Below are 24,287 nucleotides of genomic sequence, written 5' to 3'. Positions count from 1 at the left end.
GACTACAGTGAGGTAAGAGTGTGAAACTGCTTCGTAAATTCTTCCTGTGGTGTACACAGCTAGAGGGCTTGCTGACAATTCCTGGCTGCTTAAATGCTTGCTCAAAGGTGGAGAAAGTGCTCTTTGAAGCCTAAAACCTTAGAAAGAAAGAAAGAAAGAAAGAAAGAAAGAAAGAAAGAAAGAAAGAAAGAAAGAAAGAAAGAAAGAAAGAAAGAAAGAAAGAAGCTAATGGCACAAAGAACTGCCAGGCTTCTTGATAAGCAGTAAATAGTGGAAAATGAACTAGATGTATCAAGCAGGCAGAGACATTTGGGTTTCAAAGGCTGCCTGCTTGCTCCATCCTTAAAGGGAGGAAAGAGAAGCAGGAAACACACCTTCAAGAAAAGCATAATTTAGAAACGAGCATAAAACTTGAACACAATGACGTGGAGTTAGAAAATATTTGTTTATCCAGTTGCTCTTCCTGTTCCAGAAGGGGCTCCTTCAAGCTGGGATGAATCTCACCCATCTTCATGGGTCTTACTCCTTATAAAGCTTAAACTGCACTCTAGCAATGACTTAGCATGACCCATTCATTGTTGCCACTTTGTAGATCAAAATAATGACAGTATCATGGATTAGGTAAAGATGCAATAGATTCATCTGTTTGATCAACGCCGGCCCCCAGTGACACACCTCCTCCAACAAAGCCACACCTTCTAAGCCTTTCCAAACAGTTCCACCAACTAAAAACCAGGTATTCAAATGTATAAGCCTAGTGGAGGCTATTCTCCTTCAAACCACTACTACATGAGGTAGGGAATATCCATTTCACTTTTTGTGTGTTTATTTTTATTTTGTCTGAATAAACATTGTGCAGAACTAGACTATATGATATAAATTATATAATATTAATTCTGTTCCACAACCACTTCATATCCTATTATACCACTGATGGGAAGGGCATTGCAAATGGTGTTTGTATTATAATAACCCTAGACAAGCCTTGAAAGAACAGGATTGGATTTCATAAAATACATTTGGCTCTCAATTTCCTCTTGTTGCAATCCAAACAGCAAGAGACAATGGGACCTGGTAGGCATAGCAGGATGACCACATGGACACACTAGAAAATAGGTTCACAGGACAAATGTTACTCTGCTTCATCAGGGTTTAGAACAGAGCTGAGCTGAGGAACTGTGAGAGTAGCTCAAGATTGACAAAATGAATAGAACACATAGATTTCTTACATCAGCAGCACACATGAGGCTCATTTTAGGTATGTAAGAAATCACTATTGAATGATTGAATGGCCTGTCCAATTCAGTGACTGAGTGGGCATTTTTATCGTTACATAAGGAATCAGTTCAATAATCATGTCTCCTGCTCAATATTCTGTTTCTGATCTGGCCCTGGTGCTGCAGGCCTGTAATCCCAGCTACTCAGATATTTGAGGCAAGAAGATCATAAATTCAAGGCATGTCTAGACTACAGAACAAGTTCAAGGCCACTTAGTAAGATACTGTCTCAAAATAAATAATAAAGCTGGGAAGTGGTGGTACACACCTTTAATCACTTGGGAGGTAGAGACAGGTGGATCTCTGTGAGTTCAAGGCCAGCCTGTTCTACAGAGCTAGTTCCAGAACAGCCAAGGCTACACAAAGAAAGCCTGTCTTGAAACAGCAAAAACGAATAAAAGATAAGTGAATAAAAAAATGGGGGTTCAGGGGTGTAACTCAGTGGTAGGACCCTTGTTCCAAATGTATAAGGCCCCAGGTTCAATTTCTTCATTTTAACATGGGTAAATGTTATCTCTCTAATGTGTATTTTCCTTAAAAATCCCTCCTTGCCCTCTTAAGAGGTGAAAGAGGTTAGAAGAAGAAATTTAAGTGGTTTATGTGGTTGAGGCTTTCCCCTTTCACACCGTGCCATTCCAGGCTGGGTCACCGCCAGTTGACGAGCTTGCTCTTTTACGTTACAGATTAATAAGGAACAGCCCCTCCCTCTCCCCTAGGTGCTGCTTCGTTGTGATAAGGAAGACTAGCTCATACTTCTTACGTTTCCTGGGAGACAGAAATTGTCTCTTGTTTAGAATGACTGCTGTATCTTTAATCACCCTTGGAATAGTTAAGTATTTTGGGTTATAAAAAGACGGTTCAAGCAGTATACAGACACTGCCTATGGCTACATCTGGTTTAAACACATATTAAGTCAGGACTTATACAGTGAGAAAAGAGCAGCAAATATCAAATTAAAGGCTAAAGTCAATTGATAATTCTCTAAAGATGTAGATAATAAAAGTGATTTCAGTCGTCTTATTTCCCTATATTAAATTGCTTTTCTAATTATGCTCCATCTGGGCTAAGAATAGTAATCGTCATCAATTTCCTGAGTACATGGTGACATGTGACAGAGAGGACGGCAAATGTGCATGGAGAGAAAGAATTTGAGTTCTTAAATTTTCATGTGCACTCATAAAAAGGGTACCTTAACCTTAGGTACCAAACTGAATACATGAGCTCAAAAACAAAGGCTCAAGGTTAGAGTGCTCACCTAGAATGTAGAAGGCCTCTTATGTTTGATCCCAGGACTGCAGAAACACGAATAAACCCAAATCAGCCAAACAAACAAGGCTTGAAAAACAATAGCAACATCTATACTTACAGGTGAATTAAAGACTTGAGTCCCCGGAAAGTATGTCTTGAAATGGACTTGATATTGTTGTTTTCTATGAATCTGCAAGAGGTGACAATGTTTTTGGTCAGACAGCCATAGTAACTGAGGAGTACCTGCCCTGAATTAGCATGGCAGAGGCGGGGGAGAGTTGTCTTACTTACAAATATTCTAGATGTGGAAGACCAATAAAGGCATCATCACTGATCACATCAAAGGAGTTCGATGTGAATAACCTGCCCAGAGAGAGTACACAGTGAGAACAGTTAAACTGTCAGCCTGCTGATCCTTGCTGCTCTCATCTCTCAGAGAAACAGGAGAAGGCTGGCACAGATAAATGTCTGTTTTCTATAGTGTTGTTTCCATAGAAAACCTTGCCAGCTTTTCTCACTCCTAGCTGTGTCTTCCTGAAACGCTCACTGGAGGGTGCCTGCAGCCCTCTCTTCAGGTCATAGGTGTCACACATCCTAGGAAGCATTTGGAGAAACAAGCAGATCAAGTAGGTAGCAGGTACAGCCAAATTAACCTTTTTTCTTTTCCTTTTTGGTGGTACTACGATGAAGACACTAGTGATCGTTTTCATGTGAAAACATGCTCTGGAAACTTCTGGAATATTTTGACAGGGCAAAATAATGGAGCACTGGGAGTTTAATACTGGAATTGTAGGGGAATATGTAGCCCCATTATGCTGTGATAGCTTAGGGCAGGTATAATGCGTGGACAGTGGTCATGAACAGCAAACACCAGCTAATCTTCTTTGAAAACAGGACAGGCTGAAGATAGGAAATGATGACACTTAGGAGGCACTGGAGGCCACTTGATTACTAAATAATTAAAAGGAACACTTTTACTTGAACAAATTTATTGGCATTTCAAAATCCACAGGGATCTGGCTTGAAAATCACCGAGGTAAAAGGACGTCAACAAATCTGTCAACACACCCTGTTGAACTCTTTTATTTTTTATTTTTTTGTATGTGGAGCTGAGGATCGAACCCAGGGCCTTGTACTTGCTAGGCAAGCGCTCTACCACTGAGCTAAATCCCCAACGCCCCTGTTGAACTCTTTAGAGAAGTTGCCAGTTTTCTAATTGAAAACCTAAAAACAGGTATTTTTAGGCTAAATAATTGGATTGTGTGACAGACAATTTAATAACTGTGTAATAATTCTGTTAGTAAACCTTGTGATATTTTTACTTTGAGAGTGTAGGTTAAATGTAATTGCCAGTAATTTGTCAAGCGACTTCCCTCTGAGCCCGTTAAGTGAGGAGATTAAACCAGGAGATCTTACTTCCTGAAGTATTTTGAAATGAGTAATCGGGAGGGTTAGACGTGGACTGAGTAGGAACTGTTAAGCTTTGAAGCTGAGGGATGGGAACACAGGTGTGAATTTTATGGTCAGCTCTATTTTTAGAGATGAGATTTTTCCATTAAAAAAAAAAAAAAAAAAAAAGAGGTGGAGGACAAACCAGCCAAGTGAAACAAAATGACCTCTTCTGTTTTTTCCCCAAACTATCAATCCTGGAATGGTGTTGAGTTCACTACTAATCCCTCCTCCCTCTCACATCATGGCTTTTTACTCAAGTAATTCACTAGACTCTGAAAAGCCAAGAGCAACTAATCAGACACATATTACAGCCTGTACTTATTAAAATGAAATACAAGGTCCACGACTTCCATCACGACTCTGGTAATTGTCTCCTCTTGTTTTATGCTTTTGGAAAGCAACAGGAAGCTCAGCCTTACTCCTAGGTAAGCTGACGCCCAAAGGCTTGAGCAGGCTCTAGGGCTTTGTGTCTGTCCTAAGAGCAGCAACAGGGCTGAAGAAAGGGAAAATACAGCAGAACAGATACAGCTAAGTCCCTCTTGGACTCAACAGTTTGCAAACTGCCCTGCAGTTCACCAGGGACTTCATCAAATTGCCAGAAGAAACAGCTTTTATCACTGACACCCTTTATGTTAAGTCAGAAACAAGCTAGACTGAGAAACAGTTATCAGTGGGCGTCCCTAGGCATGTCACAGAAATGAAAGATAGGATTTCTTCTAGAATTTCTGTTGGCTTGTTACAGTACTTACCTTAGTACTTGTGATAGTAACTGTTTTACTATGAATACTGAGCAAATATTTGTTGAACAAAGAGGCTTTCTCTGTTCAGCACATTGCTAGATTACAATATTGGATGTAATTTTAGAGCAAGGTCTTGCCTTTATTTGTTTTTGTGCCCCCAACTCTATCCCATTTCCTGGTTTTGAGAAAAACATGTTTGGGGAACTACATTTCAAAGATTAAAACCACTAAAACTATAACTACAAGCAAAATGTTCTAAGGAAAGGTCAGAACATAATAAAGCACATGCTACGTGGTTGACATAGAAAACAAATCTATGCAGGTAGACATCAACTTAGTGGTTGTTCTTGGAGGGACGTTCTAACTGGAAGTGAGCACAAAGGCTGCCTCTGGGTGAAAATAATACTTGGCTTCTTAACTTGGGTGCTGGACACAAGGATGCTTGTTTGTAAACAAACAAACACAAAGCCATTGAGAAGTAGTAGTATTCTCTCTTTTTTTTTTTTTTAAGATGTATTTATTTATTATGTATACAGTATTCTGTCTGCCTGTGTCCCTGCAGGCCAGAAGAGGGCACCAGATCTCATTACAAGTGGTTGTGAGCCACCATGTGGCTGCTGGGAATTGAACTCAGGACTTCTGGAAGAGCAGTCAGTGCTCTTAACCACTGAGCCATCTCTCCAGCCCTAGTAGTATTCTTATGATGGTGACTTTTTCTCTATGTATAATTATACTTCAATTTAATTTTTTCTTATAAAAGCTAAAAAATTCCTCTGGCTGAGAAAGTAATGAATATTATAGCTTTTTAATTCTAAATTCAATAGTAGTTTCTATGAACATGAGATTATAAAATTATACCATATATACTAAATATACTTGAGTGGCTTATTTATTTTATTGTTCAATATAAACTTGAAAAGACTCATGACTAGATCACATCTATGAGGTAAATAAAACTCAAATTCTTAATTTTTATAGAGTCTTAGAAATATATTTTATTTTACCAGGCAGTGGTGGCATATACCTTTGATCCCAGCACTTGAGAAGCAGAGGCAGGCAGATCTCTGTGAATTCAAGACCAGCCTGGTCTACAGAGTGAGATCCAGGAAAGCCAGGGCTACACAGAGAAACCCTGTCTTGGGGAAAAAAAAAGTAAAGAAAGAAATCATTTTATTTCAATATTATGATTTGTGATTAAATCAGATAAATCAAGTATTCTACTGTCTCTATTAAGGGAAATAATACACACCCTAGCCCATGTTCATACACAACAGTTCTGAGGCTAAGCAGAATGATTATGTTTTATTTTACATAACCTCTGGCCCTTTCCATGGATTATTAGGGCAAGAAAGACATAGTTTTCTGCTGTGGATATCACTCTGTGTAAATAAAGTGCTGATTGGCTAGTAGCCAAGCAGGAAGGATAGGGTAGGTGGTACAAGGAGGAGGAGAAGGCTGGGAGCAGGAAGGCGAGGAGGAGACACTGCCAGCCGCTGCCATGAGAAGCAGCACGTCAAGATACCGGTAAGCCACAAGCCATGTGGCAAAGTATAGACTAACAGAAATGGGCTAAATATAAGAGTAAGAGCTAGACAATGGTAGGCCTGAGCTAATGGCCAAGCAGTTTAAATAATGTAAGTGTCTGTATGATTATTTTATACGTGGGTTGTGGGACCGCGGGGGCTTGGTGGAACCTGGAGAGAAGCTCTCCAACTACAGTGTTCCCCTGAGAGTAGCCAGTATCTAGATTGGATAGCATTCCACGATCCAAATGGCCTGGCTCAGAAAGGTATTGGCTAAGACAATAATACTCTTCTTCAGTTTGTGGATTTGACAGCTGGAACAGTCAGTCTGCAGAGGAGCTAAAGCTCTTGGATCAGTAACGATTGACGTGTGTGCAAAGACCACATATGAACTGACCACATATGGAGCCCTCACGAAGGGAAGAGTGATGGAAGCCGGACGGCGAGACGCCTGGGTCCATGTCGGATCCAAACAGTGCTTTCCAATCTTGGATGCACTTGGAATCACCCAAGGAGCTTAAAAATACCGACAACTCATTCCCACTCTCAAGGATTCTGGCTAAATTCTACACTTGGAGTGTGGCCCAAGCTATTTTAAAACTGCCTGTGTGGTGCCTGCAGCCAGGGTGCATAGGGAGAAGCTTCCGGGTCAGTTGTGATACCCCATGCACTTGTGGTGACCAAGAATCCTCTGACCTTTGTAGCATTATTGTGGGGCATTGAAGTTTCCCTGTCCCCCCAAGTACACATAATGAGAGTATGCAATAATATCAATCAGATGGGACAAGTGTTATCACAAGAGCCACGTCCTGGAGGTGTTTGTGGGGACCAATATACAGTCTGAATGGCCTTGTTACCCTGAGCAGAGATCAGAGGTCTGGGCCAACAGACTTGCCAGGAGATATCTCCGTTGGCAGAGGTCACGAATGGTTTGCCTCTGTCACAGTCCCATAAGACCTCTGAAGCCTCTGCCACTTCCTCTCTTTCTGGGGAAGGAAGAAACTAGGCATTTTCCCACTAGTCTTGGTGGGGCTAGATCAGGGGTGTGCCTTGACCTCTCTAACTCCCTCCAAGGGATAAGCATTTTTTAATGTCATGAAGCAGGGCTGTGGGAGGGGTAGGGAGGGATCTACTTATTTATTTATTTGTTTGCTTGCTTGTTTGTTTGTTTGTTTAGAAGCCAGGGAAGTGTGTTTCCTTCCCAGGAGGAAGACTTAGAAAGATTTCATGGATCACCTACCAGTCCCAGGCAGGCACCGGCTCATTTAAATGGTAGTTACTGCCTTCATACCGCTCTGCACTTCTCAGCCTCCCGAGCATCTCATGTGGGCTTCAGAACAACCATGTGTGGTGGATCCCCTATTGCTGTCTGCTTGGCAGGAGGAAAGGGAGGTCCAGAGAGCTACCCAAGACTTTTTTTAAAAATCTTGAGGCCTAAGGCCCCTTAGTCTAGCACCTTCTCCTCACACTGGGTGGCTTCTCAGCATGGGGTCTAGATGATATAACAACAAAACAACAGTATTCTGGCGAATAGCCCACACAGCTCAACTCACATAGCCTTACAAGATAGAATTAAATGATCATCTTTTTTTGGAAGGAATTAAATGATCCATATAAGTCATCTCAAAATCACATCAAGAGGTTATCATCTCAATCTATGTTTTGTTTTGTTTTTTTTAAGTAGAGCATTTTAAAAATTTGAATGCAATTTGCACATGATATACATGTCTCATAAAAGTTCGGGAAAATAGAGAAAAACGTAAAAAGAAGATAGCACAGTTAGACTATGCAGGTACTGATTTGCATACGCATAACACCTCTCATGTATGTGATATCTGCGTGTGTATGTTTATCAAGTTGACAAAAGCTGTGTATGGTCCTAGGTTTTTTGTTTTTGTTTTTCTTTTCTGTTTTGGAATTTGAGGGTGGATTGAGAGGTCTCACCTTACAGTTAACACTGGCCTAGAATATACTTTGTAGTCCAAACTGGCTTTGAACTTGTGATCTTGTATCCTAACCTCTCAAGTGCTAGGATTACAGGTATGCATCACACCCCAACTTGATTTGTGTCCTCTTCAATTTTTTTTGAGGGGGGGGAGTTCGAGACAGAGTTTCTCTGTGTAGCTTAGAGCCTTTTCTGGATCTTGCTCTGTAGCCCAGGCTGGCCTCAAACTCACAGAGATCCACCTGGCTCTGCCTCCTGAGTGCTGGGATTACAGGCATGCGCCACCACCGCCCAGCATCTCCTTTTTTTTTTATCATGAACATTTTTTTCATGATGATGTTTTAGTAATATAGGTTAATGGATAGCTGAGTTTTGTATTGTGGCATGCTATAATGTAGGCATCTAATGAGAATTCCAGTTTTTAACTATCTACCACAACCCCCTATGTATGCAAACACCTTTCCTGTCTCTATTTCCCTAGGATGGACTTAGAGTAGATTTATGTTGGATTCAGGATGTTTTTAAGTTCCTAGCTTTTATGCAAGCTTTGCAAATCACATGTCCAGCTCTGGAGTACAAAAAGGCCCATTTCATCATCTTTTCACTAACATCTATCACTTTTTTCCCTATGAAATCATGACTTCTTAATTCACTTGGGACTTAGACCCATGTATAATAAGGTAAAGTAGGTCACTTTCTTGGTTCTTTCCTAAGCATTATTTTGCTTTTTGTTAATAATTAAAGGACCTCTAACTTGTGTTATTCTTTCCAAATGGCTACCATTTTACTAGTTTTTTCCTTCCAATATTTATTGTACCCACTACTTCTTCATATAAAAACTGTTTTTATTTTTTATTATTATTTATTTTGTTCTAATTTTCTTCTGGTATTTATTGAGTTTAACACTCAATTATATTTTTATTCTTTCTGTATAAACATGAAAACATATAGAAGTATGGCTTCACCACTATGTAAAATATCAAGCGAATTTTGATTTGTAATAGGCTTTAAATTAAATGTTTTATTTAACCATTATTTAGAATAATATTTCCTTCCTTCCTTTCTTTCTTTCTTTCTTTCTTTCTTTCTTTCTTTCTTTCTTTCTTTCTTTCTTTCTTTCTAGACAAGGTCTCACTATATAACCCTGGCCGGCCTGGAACTCACAAAGATCCATCTGCCCCTGCATCCTGAAAATATTATGATTAAAGGTATGTACCACCGTGCCCAGTTTAGAGTAATATTTTTGAAAATTCCTGTTTTAAAAACAAACTTCCATAAATTTATTGACAATACACACTGTGGCCAAAGGATGTGACTTGATTATTAAGTATTGACCCCACACTGTAGTCTTTTCTTCTACTTGCCTGTGTGTGTGGCTACCTATAGGGATAAGGCACAGCTCTTCATTAACAAAACACTTTAGTGCCATGGCGGTAAGGTTGTTGGGGGCAGGGGTTTTGGTTGGATGAAAGCTAAAATCAGCTTTCCAAAAGGAGAAGAGTAGACTTACCAGGGAATTTAGGTTCAATAGAACCTGTGGTTAGCAGCTGGGAAGTGAGTCAGGTGGCAGAGGGTCTAAGAAGAAAGGTCCGGTTATAGGCATTCAAGGCGAAGGCTGCTCTAGGTGCAGCTGACAAGCCAGAGACAAAGGTCCATTCAGAGAGAGGTCAGGGCAGGCACACAGAGTCCAGAAATGGTTTCTTGCCCTGGTTTCTTCTTCCAAAGGCCAAGAAAGGAACACCACAGAAAGACCAGAAAGCTTATGTCTTGATTCCCATTTGTCTATAAGTCCTCCGTGTAGCCTAAGGCATGCCAGTTCTCTCTGTCTTATTAAAGGAAGGGACTGAAGGAGATAGCTTCAGAGGCCACTTTTCATTCTAAAGAATTATGAGTCTAGGTTTGTGGCTTTGTAGGCATATAAGCTGGGATGCAGGTCTGTCTGCAGATGGCAGAATACAAGGAGACCAATGCCTGCTGAGAAAATCTTATAGTCCCAAGTCAGGCTGCTCACTTGGCTCTGTCCCAGGACCCCTGGCCCTAATGACATTCACTCAGCCCCTCTGTACCACCTGACTGTCTTGACTGCTGTCAGAATTGTCACTGGCCCACGAAAGCCCCCCTTCCCCCATTCTTTCACCTAGCCCAGGTTCTCCTGGCAACAGAGGAGGGATGGTTGAGAAAATTCTTTTTCCTCACAACCCTTCTCCTGTAAGGATGAAGAAGAAAAGGGCCAGCAGTGGCAGCTGGTTGTCACCTGGAGACTGTGCCGATGGGATATGGAATACAGAATCAGGCTTCAAAGCATGTATCTGCCACTTACTACTGTGTGTTAACACATTAAGTAGGTGACTGTGTTCACTCTCTGCTAAAATGGGGATTATAATAACAAAAGGATTCCCCAGATGAGCCTACAGAATTCCGTGAGAGAATGTAGCTGAGCATGTCTCCGGTGCTTCTGCCAGAGAGCAGCCACACAAAGAAAACAGACATAGGAGGAACTCCGTTTCGGAGAAGTCATCCCTGCTAGATAAAACTAATGGGTATGGCCCAGGCTATCAGGCATCCGTGGGCAGTGTGTGAAAACACGCAGTACATATCCAGGCTCCTGTGCGTCTATGCGTATGTGTACTATGTACACATTAAGGGAAACAAACTGCATACATTACAGCTGTTGGGGGATGTGTCAGCACTGCTGGAGGGACTTGCCAAAGTGTTCGGCGCCTTGCTTAACCAATCCAGACTCTCTGGTTGTTGGTAATGTTCATCATCCAAAAGAATAGGACTGGTTGAAGAATAATTAACACTAGGCTGGTGATTCACGTCAGCTAAGCGCCCCTGTTCTGAGTGCATGTGCCATGTGAATAATTCACATTGGAATATTTTAAAATATGCTCTTAAGACAGAGAAGCACTAGCGTGGGAAGCATCGCTGAAGAGCACATTGTTTGACAGTTATTTTTGACTCTCCTCCTTGAAAAAGATTTTCAATGTAATTCAGCTGATCCCCTAGTCTGCCATCTTTCCAATAAGGATTGGTTGCAAAGAACCTTAATTTGGCTTCATATAACCAAGGAGTGTGTGTGTGTGTGTGTGTGTGTGTGTGTGTGTGTGTGTGTGTGCTCTAGAGACATGAAATTTCATTCCACTTTAAATAGGTGAAGAAACTGAGGCTGGCAGAGGTTAGGCAATGTGACCAAGGTGTCTTATTTTTCCCCCCACTGGTGGACCAGGATTAGAATATAGATCACAAATCTGTAAGCGTTCTCTGGGCACGGGCCCAACCCTTTATGATATAGTTCATTAACTGTCATCTCAGGATAATCAACACGCTTTCTTTCTAGAAACTGGCACAGCTAGCCAACAGCTCCTCTGTGTGTACTTATCTGACATCATCATCTATCTCCCAGGAACACCAAGGAGTGACTTAAGTTTTATCTAAAGCCGGATCTGTGCCAGGCCTCGTCTTCGGCAGCTTGACGTCTCTTTTATCCTCAAATGCGTGCTGCAATGTTGGTTTTATAGTCTCCACTTAAAACATAAAGGAAACTGAGGTGAGAGGGGGTAAAATAATTGGAAGCTTCTAAGTGGTCTAGGTGCAATTCTGGACTCCTGAATGACGGTCGCACTGGGACTGGTTAATGTCCATGAGCACAGCAAGTTTCCTCACCTTGGTCCCACCAGCTCTGCCCAGTAGCCACAAACCAGAACAGCTGACCAATATTTCCCAGGCTGCATTCCCTTGCGTTCTGACCTTTCAGGTACTGAGAGGTCACAAGCAGAAGAAATGGTAGCTATGTTTAGAAGAGTGGGTTGAAGAAATTAATCAGGGTTTTTAACTCTGCAAGTCCTTTCTTCCCTTAAATAGAGACACTTCAAGTCTCTATTAAACATGCAGGTTCCCAATCTAATTGGTAGCAGGACTTGTCAATCACTGAAATCTACACAAACTAAGTATCTCATGGAATGTGTCCAGGGCAGCGCTGGTTCAGCCACAAAGTAAACGATAATGAGAAAACCCACTTCAGTTTTAAAAAAGAAAAGAGAAGAAAAGAGAAGAGAAGAAAATAAAAGAAAAAGACAGTGAGAACATATCCAAGCTCTGGAGCCGTTCACTTGAGGACTGAGCTGCAAATCATTATCTACTTCCTGGGAGAGGACCATCTACTTGGAGGTCCCTAAAAAAGACAGACATATGCCAAGCTGCTTGACCAGGTGGGTAGCCTGGTGTGAGGCACGCCTCTAACAAAACTATTTTGAGTCATCCCTTTCTGGAGTGGACAGCTTCATGTCTCCTTCAGCATAGTAGACGTGAGCTGTCCCTGCTTTGCCACCAGGTCTCTTTAGAACAAAATGAGGTATAGATAAGTCAGCTGATAACTGATTTTGTGTGAGGACATTCCAAAGGATGTCCCACAGAACCCGTGTTCTAGGGGAGATTGAGAAGAGCAGAGCAGCTTTAACCACAGAGCCTTTTCTATGCCAAGGTGCACCCTGCACAGCCAACCAGGGATGGAGCATGCGTTGTCCTCATTTGTTAAACCACCCCCCCCCCCCCCCCCGCCCTCCCCCGCTCCCCCACCCCCGACTCTAGACTCTGTTCCCGCAGATTGACTGTTCCCCTGGACACAGGTTTAGAGAACACTGCTCCATGATGGAACTCTGAAGGAAAGAAGGCCCTTCTCTTTCACTAGTTTATTTCTTTTTCTGTCAACCTATCTGTCTCTCTTTTCAATCAGGGAGGCCCTCGCTTACACATACAAATGAGGGCCGAAACCTAGGGAGACTAGGAGGCCCTTGCCAGCGATGCCGCCGCTTTCAGAGAGCGTTTGGAACTCCTTTCCAGTCATTGTCCACAGGAATTGGGGCACATTCCCCCTGAATAACCTTGTTAATGGCAAAGGTTGACCCTTTGAGAGGGACTTGATTTGGGGAACAAAACTCCGCAAAGTCAAACTCGCCCGAGATTGTTCGTGTCAGAAGGAAGTAAACAGAGTGGTTAACAGTAAGGGCAAAGGTTCCAACTCCACGTCTGCTGCTTATTAGGATTCAGCAGTGAGGGGGCTACCTGGACTCAGTACTTCCTCTGGACTCAGTACTTCCTCTGGAGAGAATTCTATGCACTTTGGAAGGTCATGATGATGAGATAAAAATTGAAATATAGAGAGTGAGCAGCACTAGGCAACGTAAAAGTAACCAATGCCTCTAGCCAAAACTTGACTGGTTTTATTGTGTGGCTTGTAAACCTTCAGTAAGGTGTCTTAAAGAAGAATAGAGATACTTAGCTGTGGAAGCATGGGATGAATCCATGGCTCTTCATGAGGAAATTCTTTAACTTATTTGTACTTACACATTTTAGCTTCTGTGTTTTAGAGATTCATTTGATTTTTCCCCAAAAAAGTGTATATGTATGTGTATGTGTGTGTATGTGCATGAGTATGTATGTGTGTGTACACGAGTGTATGTATGTGTGTGTGTGTGTGTGTGTGTGTGTGTGTGATACTAGATGTCCCCTCCTTTGTTTTTTGAGACAGGGTTTCACACTGAGTCTGGGACTCACTAATTCAAAAAGATTAGCTGGTCAGCAAACTCCTAGGATCCCCACCCCACATCTCTTTCTTCCCAACACAGGTATGAGCCACCATCCCTGGAACTTTTACCAGGTGCTAGGGCTTGAACTCAGGGCTTCATGCTTGAATGGCAAGCAATTTATAGACTGAGCCATCTCCATAGCCCCAGTTCATTGCTTTTTAATTGCACTTTACATAGACAAACACCCACCAACTTGCTATGTAAGTGGGTTCAACAATTCCTTTTTGATCTTAGACCTATGAGATTACTAAAATACCGGTTCTTTTCAGCTACCATACAGAAGGCCCAGTCAGGCCCCATTTCACTATTTAGGGAATTGGCAACTATATTATTTGTTTTGGTTTGTTTTGGGTAGAGATACTAGGGACTGAACCCAGGGTGCCATGAAATCAATACATTAGTATTTTAGCAATAACTATAAAGCCAATTCTATATCATGGATTCTTTTAATTACCAATCTAATTTGCTGGTTTGTGAGAATTGACATAGTAATTTTTATCTGTTTCTTTTAGCAAAGTGATTTTATATGTTATTGTAAAGTGTTTGTAGAGTATAATAGATTTTTAAAAATATATTTTTGAATTTTTATTTTTATTAGATGTATTTATTTTTTGTGTGTGTATGAGTATGTAGGTCCACGATGTGTGCGCATTGTCCACAGAGGTCAGAAGAAGGTGTTGGATCCCTTGGAATTGGAGTTATAGGTGGTCGTGAACAACTATATGGGTGCTGGTAACTAAACCTGGGTCTTCTGCATGAGCAAGTTCCCTTAACCACTGAGCCATCTCTTCAGCCCCACAGAACAGAATAGACTTAAGATTTGAATGAAGCCTTAAGTATTAGTGTGAAGGTTCCCAAATGCCAACTCATGCTTCCTTTGGTCTTTATCCTGTTTAAAGTCTGCTTCCAGGTCTCTGCTTTCCCCTAAAGGTGAGGGGGATAATGGCCACGTGCTTGTGTACCACATTGCCATTAGCAATAATCAGTGGGAGACAAGGATGTCACTTTTAAGTAAGTCATATCTTCTCCGGGTTGCCTGTCACTACTACTTTCTATTGTCTCATACCCAACTGCTTTCTTTATTTATCCCACCGCTCCAACTAGCATTTGGGTTTTAAAGCCACAACTTACTCTTCCTTTGGTGTTTAATGCTTATAAAAGCTGAGGCCCAGCAACGTTTTGTGCCCTACCCGATGTTACACAGTCCACTTATGGCCAAACTGGATTTTAGACTCCTATGACCTAAATCTTAGTTTGCATCCTACCATAGGGCCACTCATCTGAAGACTGACTCAGGTTCATTATTTTAAGCAAAACTGCTCTTCTGTTTATTATGCATGAGGAAGAAGTGAGAGGGTTAGACTTTTTTATAGGCAAATAATATATATTTCCTATGAAAAGAATTGAAGGCAAGATTTCTTAACAGGTCCTTAGAGAGACTGTGCATAGAACTTCAGAACCTCAAAGCTGAGGTTCTAGACAAGCTCAGATGATGCAATCAGATGGAAGTGTAATGCTAAGATAGGTTCAAAAAAAGAAAAGCAATCAGCCACTGTCATAAAGGCAGTTTTCACTGACTGAAAGGAACAGTGCCATTCATATGTTTTAATGCTTACTGCTAGCCAGTGCAATAGGTTCTACTGCCTATTAACCATTGCGTAACCCATAGTGTCAAAACTTGGTTCCATTTCCCAAACTGAACAACTAGTAAGCATCAGAGAGGGGACCGGTACTCAAGAGTGTCTGCCCACAAAGCTGCCGATGCTTGTCCCATTGCCAGCTCACCAGGAAGGCCTGGGTGACTTCACAACTCCGATAGAAAAGCCCCTGCCACGATTCCGCTGCCCATGTTATCATCACCACCAGCTGGCGACACCGTCACCACCAATGCTGAACATCGTTCTGATCACAGAGGATCAGGGTGACTTCGCATGCCAATCACTTTTGTGTCCCTCACAAAATCCAACATGGTACCTGCTGTCCAGTAGGATCCCCGAACTCATTTAGTACAGTGGAAATCTGTCGCTCATTACTCATTACTGCTTGCAAGTACACAACACATACTTATTTTTCCCTCCCTTGGTCCCCAATGAACACTGATTTCTAACCAAGCAAGCACAAATAAACAAGGAAATCATGTGTTCATTATTTTCTCATCTCAATAACGCTTCTCTGTTGGTTCTGTTTGGGTGTTCCTCTGGACAGGGTAAATGGACTGTTTTTCCTTCACAGAAGAGAGACACGTTGGCACCTGCAGTCAAACTAAGAACCCAGGAGGCCAAAGGTGAAGCAAAGTGGGAAAAGGAAGTTAAAGGTAAAGTGGACCTCAGATAGACTGGATGCTTTGCCTCAGAAGTGCTGGCAATCTCTTTGGAAGAACTTTGAGTATCTCTCTACATGTGTAGTGTGTGAGGGGGTTGTTAGGTCACTCTTCAGTGATCTACCATTTTCTAGTACTCCACCCCATTAATTTACATGAGATTGGGGTATATTAAACTTTAGAAAGGCTGAAAACATGACTAAGGTACAAAACCAAAATGCTTTACTAGACGTCTGTGGCTATGGGGATTGGCATTGACGAGTACATAGGAAGCACAGCTTGGCCTTTTATAGTCCCAAGGCTCTTCCCTAAGCATGGTTCACTGCTGACCCTGAATGTCAGTCAAGGACCAGATATAAGCACAAAGAATTACCAAACTTCAGTCAATACTAGAGGCATCCAGAATACGAGAAACCAGGTTAAAACCCAGACACCTACCTTATCCTCACAGGGTTGTCCCTGGTGTCTATGGGGAGGGAGAGGTTAGGATCAGTGTTGTGATTGACAGTCCAGGACAACAGGAAAGAGCTGAGTGCTATTAACACCCGCTCTGGCACTCTGATTTTCTCCTTTCCTGGGAACCATTAAAAGCTTCCAAGCACTCGGGTGGCACCAAGAGGGCTATTGTTTCAAAGAAGGTAACACTAATGGAGAAGGCTCTAACGGAAAGCTGGGGGTGGGGCAGTGCTGCAGAAACCTGCAAGTCCCTTGGGCAGGAAAAGGCCTGGGTGAAGAGGAAGAGGCAGGTGCCCGGTTTGCTGGGAAGGGGACTTCCCAGGTGAAAGTGGGCATCAAGGGAGGAGGGGCAGGCCACCATCAGGCCTCTGGCCCAAATAACTGGAAGAATAAAACATGCTTTCAGTGAAAGCACTCTTCCTACAGAAGTAGTTGGCACAGACAGGATAATCAGCTCATTGGGCTGGGGGATATAGTTTAGTTGGCAGAAGGCTTTCAAAGCATGCATGGAGCGCTAGGTTTGATGCCCAGTGACACACGGTAACAGAGTGTGGTGACCCGGTGTGGTGGCAGGTGCCTTTAATCCCAGCACTTGAGAAGTGGAGGCAGGAGGATTAGAAGTTCAGGTCATCCTTGCTAGATTAAAGTGCACTGTCTCAAAAAAAAAAAAAATTGGGGTTTGGGGTGGGATCTTCACAGACAAAGCTGCCTCCATGGTATCTGCTGGACGCAGACCAAGACATACCCATCTACCTATAACCAGCTAAGAACGTGTCCTCACACTCTTGAAGCTGACTGGGCTAGCTTGAGTATTCACTGAGCATTGCCACACTTACTCTTATAACGTATAGCAGAGAACCCAGTGGCTTTTAAGGGCAACAGCTCCCATGGATATTTGCCTCTAAACAAACCAAGCACCTTGGTAAGAACAGGCTTCTTTCTTGTTCATGATATTTGCTTTTCTGTTTGTTTTGAGTTTTTGATTTCTTGTGGACTATATATAACTATGTGTCAACTGTGCATCAATTTTGTTAAATTTTTAAATAATTTTTAAAAATAGAAATGCTATTTTTCTCCATATCAAGGGAAATTATGTGTTTCACTTAAGACCAAATCTCATTGGGAAAAAAAAAAATGGATTTTTTTTCTGGCTTTATCGAATTTATACAGTTGTTGTTGTTGTTGTTGTTGTTGTTGTTGTTCTGTATTTCTGGAATTCCTTGCAGCAAATAGGAGTGTCTTAGGACTTGAAGGGCCTTAGTTCATTAAAATGTCATAAACAAATGGCAATGTGGCCACATTTTATTCTGTTCAGTCTGAGTCTCCCATCATGAGCCTGCATCACTGGGGATTTCAGTCTATAGCTGGGAAGGAACAGGGCTGTAATGTGTGAAAACACATTTCTCCAAATTGCATTCACTAAAAGTACTGAGAGCAACCGGGAACGCATAATCATGCTCATTGGTTATGTTTCAAAATTGGCCCTGTGAAAAACATGGAAAAAAATGTCATTTGCTTGGGAACTTTCTTTTCCCCAGAAAGGATATTTAAAAAGAATGTTTTGTACAACTGATCTGATAAATTTTTATTGGATCACTTTAATTTTTCTCTCCTCTCTAGCAGAGTGTGGGTTTTATTTTCTTGTTCTCCAGCACAGCCTACCACACAGCCAGCCACAGTTTACCGGTGTATTTTCCCCAAATACTACATGTAATTTGTGGGTACCCCACTTGTTTCTCTAAACACCCGAGGCTGACATTTTAAAAAGAACTTCTCATCTTATGGAAGGTATGAAGAAGCATTTGGGACCATGAGCACAATATCAGATTATGATAGTGGGTGCTAGGAATGGAAACTCCCCATCATAGCCCCCCTTTTTACAGGGTCTCACTGTGTATCCAGATGGTTTCAAACTCTAGATTTCATTTCAGCCCTCTCAAGTATTACTAGATTCGAAGGAGTGCACCACCACACCTGCCTGGAACCATACATTGCTTATTCTAGTCAAACAACAAAGAAACCAACTGCCTTCAACAAAGATCAAGCAGAATTGATTCTAAAATTTTTCTTCATAGACGTATGATGGATCTATAGATCCATGGTCTAGAATTCATTGCCAACTCCACGTGATGCTGATGGCCCTTTGGTCTTCCTGATCCAATGGCAGGTTGGTAGCAGATAGGGTTCTCAGGGCACAGGGCAGCACTGTCCACAGGACACCTCTGTAAGCATGGCATGCCAGAGACATTTATTTCCTTACTCAGTGAAAATGATATCTTTTGGAGACAATGAGCAAGCTGCATAGGAAACAGTCCTTCGAAACAGGGTCCTAGAGCCTATGGACAAACTTTGACCCTTGATGGTTTTGCGTAAGGTCATTGTGGCCAACTCTACCCTGCTGAGGTCAGCTAAAATGAGGTAACTGAGGACGTATAGGACAGAACTACCAGCTCCTTTGTTATTTCTGAAACCTGAACTGCTTTTAGAAATAAAGGCTGGAATGTTCCATAGGAACTCAGAGCATGGGACAGAGGGGCATGGCACACACTCAGTGTGGGCTATTTAAAACTAGTCCCTTGGCTTCCCTCTGTGATTCTAAATAGGTGAAATCACATTACCCTGCAGCAGCCAGTAACTATTTCCATGACACTGCCCAGCATCTGTGCTCAGTGTGCCTGGGTCCACCCAATGAAAACAAAGTAGAGTGCAGTCCAGGCTCTCAGTGTCCAGCTAATGTCCACCCAATGTCAGCCTGACAGAGACTAGGGTGACCGAGAATGATTGAGATTTAAGGACTGATTTATTGGACTATCCCAGGAGGAGGCAGTTTTCTTAGCACATTAAATTAAAAATAAATAAATAAACAAAATTTTTTAAAAAATTAAAAAACATTTTAAACAAGTCATTTATTTACATGACCAATAAACAGAGCTGATGACTTTCTCAGGATCAGCACAGACTTATAGACATTGCCCCACTCTATTAAAAAAAAAAAACTGTCTTAAAATACTTTTTTTTGACATGTTAACACTTCCTTTAATCAAACAGACAAACCCTTAGGAGTTCTGTACTTAACTGGCAATTACTCAAAGGCATTAGCCAGGGGAAGGACATGAACCGAATCCTGTTATATAATGTCAAAACACCCAATCAAGTTTACAAATGTAATGAAACGGTCAAACCAGTTTGGGGAATTCCTGTAGACCACACAATATATTAAGTAACTTTTAGCATTTTTATCTTGATGTAAAAATTTAAAGCTATAGCACTTGTAAAACATGTCAGACTGCCACATCCAATGTGTCCCCTCTTGAGCTTGATCTAAAGCTGCATTTGGTGGTCACAACTTTGATCCCAGCAGTGCAAGGCAAAGGGAGGCAGAGCACAAGCTGAAGGCCAGATGGACTGAATGGTAAGGTCAAAGTCGGCATGAATTAAGTGAGACCCTTTCTTAAAAAAAAAAAAAAAAGTTTTATATACTTATTATATACTTAAATTTCTCTCTGATTACAGCACTTCAAAATATGTCTTATAACTTCCATTTTGTAGCTAATAAAACTGAGGGTAGGGGGCATTCAGTCTGCACAAGGCTGCATGACAAAGTTCCAGTGAGGGGTGGGGCAAGATTAGTGGCATGATATTGGAACACAGGATTCTCCAATTTCAAATTCACGCTATTTGCCTATGCATAAATCATCTCAACAAAATGGCTAAGCAAGGAAACAGATATAAATCTAGAAAGCAAATAAATAAAAGCTCAGATCTTAATTACACAGTTAAGATACCTTGAATTCAGTTTATTGACAGCTGATTGTGTCTGCCTTGGAAGTGTCTATCTGCCAACCCAAGATTGATTCTGCGTCATGGAAGATCCCTTGACCCTCATATGATACCATTAAGAACCAGATTTCCATTGCCAAACATTTCACATCAGAACAAATTATACATATTTCATTACGCCTGTGAAGAGATCTGATTTCCTAGTCCAATGCTATTTTTGAATATTTTCAGGCATGGGCTGAATATGTGGTTCCCTTGTGGCCAACTCAAAACACAGAGCATGGAGTATTTGGTGTATTAATATCATCATTCCCTCACTGTGAGGAGACCAGTTATAAATTAGATGAGATTAGAAAGCAGGCTCCTGAGAATTGGTATTTTAAGGAATTACCTAGAAAGAACCAAGGGTGTTTTTTTTTTTCCTTCTCTTTCTCCCCACATGGTAAATCATACAGAGGAGCGAGCAGCCTGCCCCAGATCCCCAAGAGACAACATCTTGAGCGCATATGTTATGCTGGGTTCTGCATTGACAGATCCAAGAACTTCAGCACAAAATCACCAAAGTTCCCAAGTTAAAAATGAAAGTAAGATCATCAAAATTGGTATTCTTGTTGCGACATTCCCAGCAACTTCATAAACAGCCATGAAAGTGGACAGCACCATGGGTTAGTGAATTTACCCACGCAAGGATCAACCTGCAGTGTGGGTGTGAAGTTACTAACAATCCCATCTACCTCCCACCTTACCCATATTCTCACTCTTTCAGAAACATCATCACATTCAATAGAAATAATATTAAGCTTATTTTATGAGAAGGCTTATCTAAACATATGCCATATTAAAAATAGTCATGATATAAATATTTCTCACAAGAGCTGCAGCGATGGTGTGAATAAAAAACTCCCTTCTGAGATTTCAGTAAAACCAGATCTCACAAAGGATCTGAAAGAAAACAAAACACACACACGAAAACAAACAGACACACACACAAAGAGACACACACACAGAGAGAACAGACCTCATGTTAATCTGATTTACCATAACAGTTGCTATTTCCACACTATCTTATAAAGTATGATTCTGTCCCTTCCCAGATGAAGCAAGAGAGAGACGAGCTGTTCCAGGTATTACAGAATAATGTCCAGGGTCGGGGCTAGCTAAGCATGGTCAGTAGCAGCTTATTGAAATCACAAATTTCAAATACAGCAAAATGTTAGTGCTGACAAATGGCCAAGCATGCAGGAGGAATCTCCCTCCCTCCCTCTCTCTCTCTTGATCCATGCCCCTCTCAGAATACATACAAACCCCCAAATCCACCAGCTGGAATTTTTTAAATTGTAAATTAGATATCAAAATGCTTACGGGCCTTACAGTGAGATAACATCAGGAGGAACGGTGCGTGGAATGGATCTGGCATTCTCACAGAGAGCGTTATCTTTGGTACAAGTACACACGGCAGGGCATTTTGGCTTCGCTGGTTTCTTCCCCTCAGTCAGCAAAACCACGGAAAAGAGGCATAGGAAACAGGCAATTCTTTTCAGGGGGATGCAGGCATTTCCCATCCTTCTGCTTCTTTCTGATTCCATGTAGTCGAGAAAATATCCCCACACATGAACAGGGCTTCTGGAATTCAGCTGCTGATTTGTCTTGTTCTGAACAGGTCACACAGGAGTCCACCCTCCTCTGCCTCTGTATCTGCTTTTTCAAAACAGGGACCTCAGGCTGCTTCGTGAGCTGTTCCTCGCTCAGGCAGTGCACTGCTCGGGGGGAAAGAGACCTGTGAGGTGCTGTGAGATGGGAGCCAGCCAACTGCTGGAGGAAGAGAGCCGACTCACATCACAGAAAACAGTGAGCACAGACCAGTCTTCGAAGGCAAGCGAAGTGATGTAACAGAAAATAAACAGCTTTCTGCTTTCACCGGGAGGCCCTTTAATTGTTACCAAAAATAGGACGGCATTATGTCTTATTAGTGGGTGGGTGGGCGGGCGGTGGAGCAGTCATCTCAGCATAGGATGTGGGCAATCTCGGGAACCTCTGGGAATTTGCTTTTCCTGTAGCAAGCAACCTAGTAAGAAAAACTAGCTTGGGGGCCAGTCTTGGCTGGGAAAACGAAGTTAAATGGAACTCCATCTGCAGCTAAAGCCTTGCTATTCCTTGCAGAGTCCACCTGGTTGATGCCACTGTTTGAAAGATAAACTCGAACACATGGAGAATGCATGTGAGCGAATACTTTTCTGACACTTATCACTATTGTGAATTATTGTATTTTCACAATCCTCCACCATCATGCACAGCCCACTTCTCCTTCCACGGTGAGGGAGGTGACAAAATTGTAAACCATCTGTGTATAATCCACTCTCCTCCCTTCTTGCTCTCTCCCTTAGGCAGAGTACATTCCAAAAGGCTAGACCCAGCTCCCTGCCAGCAGGAGGCAGCCAACTCCAGCTTCCTGGGGCTTTGAAAAAGGGCCTGACTCACCCAGCAGGCTGTGATAAAGTGGGGTAAATGCTGGAGTAAGCAGGAGACCAGGCTTTGAGATCTCAAGTCATTTGGAAACCAGCTGATTTTACAGACAGGGGAGCTATCACATCTAGAATGGGGATGATAGGATAGATAGTCTTGTCACCACTGTGAGAATCAAATAAAAACCACAGGCTCTTATTGCCATGTATCAGAGGAAAGAGGACACTCCCTAGGAAAAGGAAATTTGTTTAATGGCAAGATCGAGATAACCTGGCCCTGATGTGGGGTTGTCCCAGTCCAAGGGAGTGAATAGATCCTTAGGATAGAAAAGAAGGTCTTTACCATGCTGGTGGCAGCCACCCCTTAAGGTGGCACTGCCACCTAGTATGTCAGGCATGGCCCTTCTTCCTCTTCTTGCTTCTTAACTCGAACATATGAAAAGGATTGTTCGTGGGCCTGTACCATCGTGAAACAAACCCACCCTTACCAAAGGTCCATGCATTGCCGTTCTCTTTCATCTTGTGGCTGACCCTAGGCTAGCTCCAAGCACTCCTTTTGCTTGCAGTCTGTGCTAGTTTGGAACTTCCTGTCATCTGTCTCTGCCTCCAAAGTTGTGGGCTTACAGGTAAGTATCACAACCCTGGGCTCAGTTGCTCCTTTAACTCTGTTGGCTTTGTGAGAAAGAAGAGGGTGGTGGCTCATTCTCTTATTGCATTGCTGGCATGATGGTGATGATGATGGTGATGATTCCAGAGGATGGGGCACTCCATGGAAGTAGAAAATTTCCATTACAAAACCAGGGCCTGCATTCACCATGCAAGAATGCATGGTGTAGTCTCAGTAACCATACATTCACCTTCAAATGTAGCACTTCAAACAGTGTTAGAATAAAAGGGATTGCGGTGGTCAAAGAAGTCAGGGCACAGTTTCCTGAAGAAACAAGGAATGAGCTGAGCTCCAAAGACAGGAGGGAGGAGGGAACAGCATGCACAAAGCCTGGGGCGCTCTGAACAGCCAGAGGATGCTTATGCAGTTTTAAGCAGTAATTTTTTTTTCTGATGTGTGTTTCAAAAAGACCATCTCAGAGAAGTCTGACTTTAAAATAGACTGTGTGGAAAAGAATACAAAAGACTGTTCTTAGAAACCCAAACCTGTGGGCAAGCCTCAATTAAACAGTAAATGTGTCACTTAAAAGTTAGCCACAAGTTGAATTTTTTTTTTTTAATTGAATTTTTCTGCAAGTACATGATGGGATCTCTGTCTATAATGTGATTACACTGTGAAAATCTTATGCAGGCTCATTTTATTCAAATAGCTGCTCTCTTAATTCTCTAATATCTAATAAATTTTGTAACTATAAAACAATGCTCTCGCTGGGCGGTGGTGGCGCACGACTTTAATCCCAGTACTCGAGAGGCAGAGCCAGGCAGATCTCTGTGAGTTCGAGGCCAGCCTGGGCTACCAAGTGAGTTCCAGGAAAGGCGCAAAGCTCCCC

At 42.1% G+C, this 24,287-nt stretch overlaps 1 protein-coding gene across 1 annotated transcript in view; it reads right to left on the bottom strand.

Moving 5' to 3' along the window:
* The window catches only part of Lgi1 (leucine rich glioma inactivated 1), a 42,174-nt gene extending 19,885 nt beyond the window's left edge, over positions 1-22,289 (bottom strand). Inside the window, exons 1-4 of the mRNA XM_036168229.1 lie at positions 21,701-22,289; positions 21,200-21,271; positions 2,817-2,888; positions 2,644-2,715 (exon numbers count right to left, since the gene is read on the bottom strand). Coding sequence (XP_036024122.1) covers positions 2,644-2,715; positions 2,817-2,888; positions 21,200-21,271; positions 21,701-21,915 — 431 coding nt within the window. The 5' untranslated portion in view covers positions 21,916-22,289. The remainder of the gene's footprint in view (positions 1-2,643; positions 2,716-2,816; positions 2,889-21,199; positions 21,272-21,700) is intronic.
* Positions 22,290-24,287: the final 1,998 nt, after the last annotated feature.

Source organism: Onychomys torridus, chromosome 1 (genome assembly GCF_903995425.1).
Source record: "Onychomys torridus chromosome 1, mOncTor1.1, whole genome shotgun sequence".
NCBI lineage: Eukaryota > Metazoa > Chordata > Mammalia > Rodentia > Cricetidae > Onychomys > Onychomys torridus.
The sequence above is the reverse complement of the archived record's forward strand: the minus strand, read 5'-3'. Positions and strand labels throughout refer to the sequence as shown.